General features: G+C 52.7%; 1 protein-coding gene across 1 annotated transcript; it reads left to right on the top strand.

Moving 5' to 3' along the window:
• The first annotated feature begins 1,297 nt into the window (after window positions 1–1,297).
• On the top strand, window positions 1,298–1,612 carry LOC119525133 (prothymosin alpha-like). The gene has a single exon (XM_037823740.1). The coding sequence runs from the start codon at window positions 1,298–1,300 to the stop codon at window positions 1,610–1,612; it is 315 nt and encodes a 104-aa protein (XP_037679668.1).
• Window positions 1,613–5,993: the final 4,381 nt, after the last annotated feature.

Here is a 5,993-nt window from a genome sequence, read left to right as displayed (position 1 = left end):
ACAGAAGGAAATTCAGAGGTTAAAACATGACTGCATAACTCAGTAAATCTTAAGTTTTTGGACAATGTGAACAATGACTGCAATTAACAGTACAAATATTAAAAATTTTCCTTCATGAAGTAGACAAAATGTACAGAACTATTACAAGGAGTTAGTAAGAGTGGTATATGGGGGAAAATGCACCTATTGCAAACTATGGACTACAGTTAACAGTAATACTGTAATAGAATTTCCTCAACACTAACAAATCTACCACCTTAATGCTAGGGATCAACAATGGTGGGGGGGCAGGGGTAGGGGATGTTCTGGATTTCCTATTTTTTCTTTTCTTTTCTTATTTTCCTGGAGTAGTGAAAATTTCCAAATTTTGATTGTGGTGATGAATGCACAACTATGGGATAACACTGTGAGCCATTGGTTGTATTTGGATTGCATGGTGTGTGGCTATGTCTCAATAAAATTGAATTAAAAGAGAAAAAAAAGGTAGGAAAAGGTAGGAGCAATCTGTGTGTTGATCAACTGATGAGTAAACTAAATGTGGTATATACATACAATAGAATATTATTCAGCCATAAAAAGGAATGAAGTATTGAGACCTACTACAACATGGATTAACCATCAAGATAGCATGTTGAGTAAAATAAGCCAGACACAAAAGGACCAATATTGTATTATTTCACTTACTTGAAATACCTAGAATAAGCAAATACACAGAAACAGAGACTGGATTATAGGTTATCAGTGACTGTGGGCTGGGTTGGGAATTGGGACTTAATGCTTGATGGTCATGGAGGTTCTGTTTGGGGTAATGAAAAAGTTTGGTAACGGATAGTGGTAATGGATAGTGGTGTTGGTAGCCCAATACTGTGAATGTAATTAATATCACTGAATTTTATACATGATAGTGGTTAAGATGGGAAATGCTACATTGTATATATATTACCACAATGTTACCCACAATAAAAACAAAGATAAAATAAATGGTAAAAAACAAAAAAAACAAACAAAAAAAAACATTACACAGTCTGGGCCGGAAGGTTGTGCGAAGTGGAGACGGGGGCGGGGTTATAAAAGCGACTTACGATTTTTAAATGCATTAAGCCACTCAAGAGACAACGAAGGGCCCACGGGCTGCTCAGAAAAGCCATCTCTGCATTGTTCCCCAGGCGGCTCCCCGCTCCCGCAGTCACCTCCACTGTGCGCTGCCGCCACCGCGGACCGAGCAGATTTATCGCCAGAGCCCCGAACACTCGCTTTCTTTCTAATCCGTTAGATCAGATCACCAGGGTGCCCCAGCATGTCAGACGCAGACGTGTATACCAGCTCCCGTATCACCACCAAGGACTTAAAGGAGAAGGAGGAAGTTGTGGAGGAAGCGGAGAACGGAAGAAATGCACCTGCTAATGGGAACGCTAACAAAGAAAATGGGGAACAGGAGGCTGACAATGAGGTGGATGAAGAAGAGGAAGAAGGTGGGGAGGAAGAGGAACAGGAGGTAGAAAGAGATGGTGAGGAAGAGGGTGGAGATGAAGATGAGGAGGCTGAGGCCGCTACGGGCAAGTGGGCAGCTGAAGATGAGGAGGAGGAGGATGTGGACACCGAGAAGCAATAGACCAATGAGGATGACCAGACAGAAAAAAAAGAAAACATTAAACTTAAAAAATATAAAAAGGCCGCCGTGACCTATTCCCCCCCACTTCCGGTCTCAGGATCTACACGTGCTCCCCTCCGAGGGGAGAGGCCGCCCCCACCCACCGCGGGCAGCGCCCCCCGCAGGTGACACGCGCTCTCCACCCCCCAGCCAGGACCACAGCGCGGATTTGCAACAGGGGAGGAAAAATAACCGAAACTTCCAAGGCCCAGCTTTTTTTCTTAAAAGTACTTTAAAAAGGAAAATGTGTTTGTATTTTTTATTTCCGTTTTATATTTTTGGACGTATTGTTAGGAGTCAGCCATTTTTAATGATCTCTGATGAGCGTTCTGTTCTACTTCTGACTTTATTCATAGTTTGACCATGTCTATTATCCTCTAAAAGGAAAAAAAAAACCTTCTAAAAACCAGCAAAAACAAAAATCAATCTTATTCCGAGTATTCCACTAACATTTTTGTGTATGTATAAGCAGTTGGTTTGCATGAGATGGTTAAAAAGGCCAAAGATAAAGATTTCTTTTTTCCCTTTTAAATTTTTATCTGTAAAGTTGATGTTTATTTACTTATTTGTGGCCTGTTTGATGTATGAATCAATGTTGTCCAACAATAAACCCGAATTTTATTTTGCTGAGTTCTTTTAACAGAGAGAGGGAGAGAGGGAGAGAGAGGGAGACTACCAGGGGGTCCGACGGGGAGGAGGGCGCTGAGGGCCTGGTGGGGCCCCTTCCCCGGGAGCGCAGGTGGGGACCGCGGGGGGAGGGGCGGGAGGCCAGGCCCTCAGGGCAGCAGAGGGAGGGGAATGAGGGGACAGGAGGAAAGGTGAAAGGGACCCACCGGGGATCACCAGACCGTCCCTTCGGAATACCATGGCGCGGACAGACCCCTCAGGCCACAAAGGACCGGGAGCACCATCAAGACCCTAGGGGCTTCGATCACCGAATCCCTCCTGCCTCCTCGAAGGGAACGCTTGGGCACATTCCAGGTGCTGCACACCCCAAGCCGGAGTCCTTACCGGTCGTGTCCATGTCAGTCCTAGAGCTGCGGGAATCGCACCAGGCCCAAGGCGCGCCCCAGGAGAAGCCCAGGACAAGGAAGTCGCCTCAACCTCAGGCACCGCCGTCGCCTCCGCACAAGAGCCCGCTGCGACCTCTGATTGGCTGCCAGGTCCTGGCGCGAGGTCAGGCGCGGGTCGGGCGCATGTGCGCGCTCCAGCGCCCCTAGCGGCGACCTGGTGCTGCTGCAGTCTGGCTTCAGGGAGTGCAGTTAGCGGCAAAGACCTGGTGTCCCTACAAGGGCCTGGGTTGCTAAGGTTCAGTCCCTCGGGGAATACATTTCCCTTCCTAGCATCCAGCTCTCATAATCCTCAGGTGTGTCACCTTTTCCATAAAAGCAGTAGCGTGTGCTCCATGGTTATGGACCTTGAAAGTGCAACTGGGCCTTGATGCCCCCTTCCTTGAAGTTGCAACTAGGGGCGATCCAATCTAGCCCCCTGCCTGGTTTTGCACTTGCAGCTATTTAATAATGATGCATACAATTTTAAGTGATTGCGGGAGGAGGTTAAAAGAACTTATTTTGTTGACGTGAAATTTACATGAAATTCACATTTGTGTCCATAGATAACAATTTTATTGGAACACAAACAAGCCCATTCCCTTGGGTATTGTCTCTGGCTGCTTTCCTGCAACATCATCAGAGTTGATTAATTGCAACAGAGACTGCTCTTTACTGCCCTGAAAGCCTAAAATATTTATTACCTGGCTCTTCATAGGGAATGTTTGCAGGTCGTTGGTTTACTTGAACTTTTTCTTCTTTAATTTATTGACCAATCCTCCCAAAAGTTTATGTTAATAATCTTGTGAAAGAACCTGCTTTTTATTTTGTTAATCTGTAAAGCTATTTTCTTCTCTCATTTATATTTTCCCCATTCTTTATAATTTCTTCCTTCTTGACGCCTGTGGGCTTGCTCAATTGCTACTCTTTGCAACTTTTAAGAAAGAAACCTGGATCACTGTTCATAACCCCCCCCCCATGTGTTTAATGCTATAGATTTCCCTTTAAGTACTGATTAAGCTTTGGCTCACAATTTTGAGTGTAATATGTCCATTATCATTCAATTACACTTATTTAATAATTCCTCTAGTGATTCTCTTTTATTGGAAGGGTTGCTTGGTAATATTTTATTTATTTTCCAAAATAGATGAGATTTTTTTAAACTATTACTTTATCAATTTCTAACTTTGTGGTATTATGGTAATCACACAATCTAAATATGATTGACACTTTGCGCTTGAAGATTCCCCACCCCCCCACCCTCAGCTTCTACGCACGCCCACCCCCCCACCCCCAGGCCCCGCACCCCGCGAAATGCAGAGAACAAGCTGCGCAGAGGGCCGGCGCGGCTCTCCACGAAGAAAGCGGGAGCCCAGCGATCCCAGGGCGCACTCCTCGCCGGCACGGGCCCGGAACACGACTACCCCGCCCTGCTCCCAGCCCTGCGGGCCCTGCCAGGACTCCTGCTGCAGCCGGCGCGCGGCGGCGCTCGGCGAGAGGGGTGTCCAGCGGTCCACATCCGCCACCCAGTCGCAGAGACGGTCTTGGCCGCCACCCGGAAGAAGAGCGGGGCGACTCTGTGCAGCGGATCCCCAGCCCCAGCGCAGAGGCGGCCGGCCCCCGCCAGGATGCCCTAGCCCTGAGCCCTGAGCCCGGCTGGCGCGCTAACTCAGGAGGCGCGCAGCTCCCGGGAAGTAGAGGGTGCGCCGGCTCCGCCAGCGGGCAGCCTGTCCCGGCGCGGGCGAGCCGAACTCCGGGTAGCGGCCGCGGGCACCAGGCGGCGAGGGATGCTCGGCGGGTCCCGCTGCGCGCAGTGACGGTATCCCGGCCACCCGCCCACACACTCGCCCCGCTTCGCCGCTCCACGCCGCCCCGGCGCCTTCCCACTCCTGCCGACCGCAGGCGGCTTCGAGGAACGCGGGTGCCGGGCTGGGTGCCACGGAGCGCGCGGCGGGGTCACTGGCACGTCCAGGGAAGCTCAGAAGAGCCCCGCTCGGCGTGTGCGCGCCCCTCTACCTCCGGGCCGGCCCCTAGTTGCCCCGGACTCCCAAGAGGCTGGCATGGGGGGGGCGGCAACTTACCTGGAGCGAACCGGAGAGCGAGAGCAGCAGGAGGAGCGAGCAGGAGCCCGCGGTCATCTTCCCCGCCGCGCCGTGCCCAGACGTCTGCCCGGTGTCCGGAGTCCGCTCGCCGCTGCCACCGCTCCCCCGCGCCTGCCCGAACCTCCAGCCTGGCTGCGTCCGCCGCCCTCGCCGCCCGGGCTCCCCGGGGCCTGGCGAAGTGGAAACGGCGGCGCGCACCCTCTGGCCGGTGCGTCGGCCTCGCAAAGGCCCGCGCCTGGGTTCCGCGGGATCCCAGCGGCAGGTGAAGCCGCGCGGCCGCCCCGCCGAGGCCCCGCCCCGCGCCCGGCCCCTGCGTTCGCTCCTCTAGACGCAGGCCTTAAGGGGGAAGCTCCCGGGTCCTCGCGCCCCCCTCCCGCACCGCCCCCTTCCCTTCCCCGACCCTCCGGAATCAGCTCCGGGCGAGGCGAGTCCCCCTGGGGCCAGAGATGCCTAGGACACTGCCTCCCGGGGCGAAACGGTGTACTGGGGTACCCGAGAGAAATGAGGGCCCTGCCCCCAAACTCAAGCACCCCTTTGGATGGGGAGGTTCTGCTGGCTTAGTCCGACTTCCTGGCCTGGCCAGCGGTGGGAGCCGGTACTTCCATTCTGCCCTCTCTTTAGTTTAGGAAGTGTGTCTTACGACATCCCCCGCCCCAGGCCTGCCTCAGAGCTTCAAGCCCAAGTGCAGATCACTCTCCCGAAGGCAGAGCTAATTAATAAAGAGTAGGATTAGGACAAGGCTGGTCCTGCTCCTGATGTGCCCCTAAGGTTTGGAGGGGTGGTACTGCCTATCTGTGCGTCTATGCACTCGCTTAAGGCAGAGAAGGAGAAGACACTCTCAAAGGGAAAGGCTGTCTGCTGACCAGCAGCCCCCAAGATAGCCAGGAGCCAGCTCCCCTTGCTTCGCCTGAGCGATTTCCAAGGTGGAGGACATTTCACCAAATGAAAAATACGTCCAATTGAAAAGGGACTCAGGGTGTGTGCTCTTTTCCTTTTGGTGAAGGCACCAGGCCCAAGGCACGCTCCAAGTGAAGCCCACCACAAGGAAGCCTCCTCAGGCCTTGGCCGCTGCAGTCTCCTTTGTGCACCCACTGGGACCTCTGATTGGCTTCCAGTTCCCTTCCTGAGGCCGGTTGCTGGTCAGGCACATGTGCGCGCTCTGGTGCCCCCGGCTGCGACCCGGTGCTACAC

This window comes from Choloepus didactylus (genome assembly GCF_015220235.1).
Source record: "Choloepus didactylus isolate mChoDid1 chromosome 23 unlocalized genomic scaffold, mChoDid1.pri SUPER_23_unloc9, whole genome shotgun sequence".
In the NCBI taxonomy this organism is placed as follows: Eukaryota; Metazoa; Chordata; class Mammalia; order Pilosa; family Megalonychidae; genus Choloepus; species Choloepus didactylus.
The sequence above is the reverse complement of the archived record's forward strand: the minus strand, read 5'-3'. Positions and strand labels throughout refer to the sequence as shown.

Coding starts and splice junctions, on each gene's coding strand:
- LOC119525133 (XM_037823740.1), top strand. CDS start 1,298: ATGTCAGACGCAGACGTGTATACCAGCTCCCGTATCACCACCAAGGAC.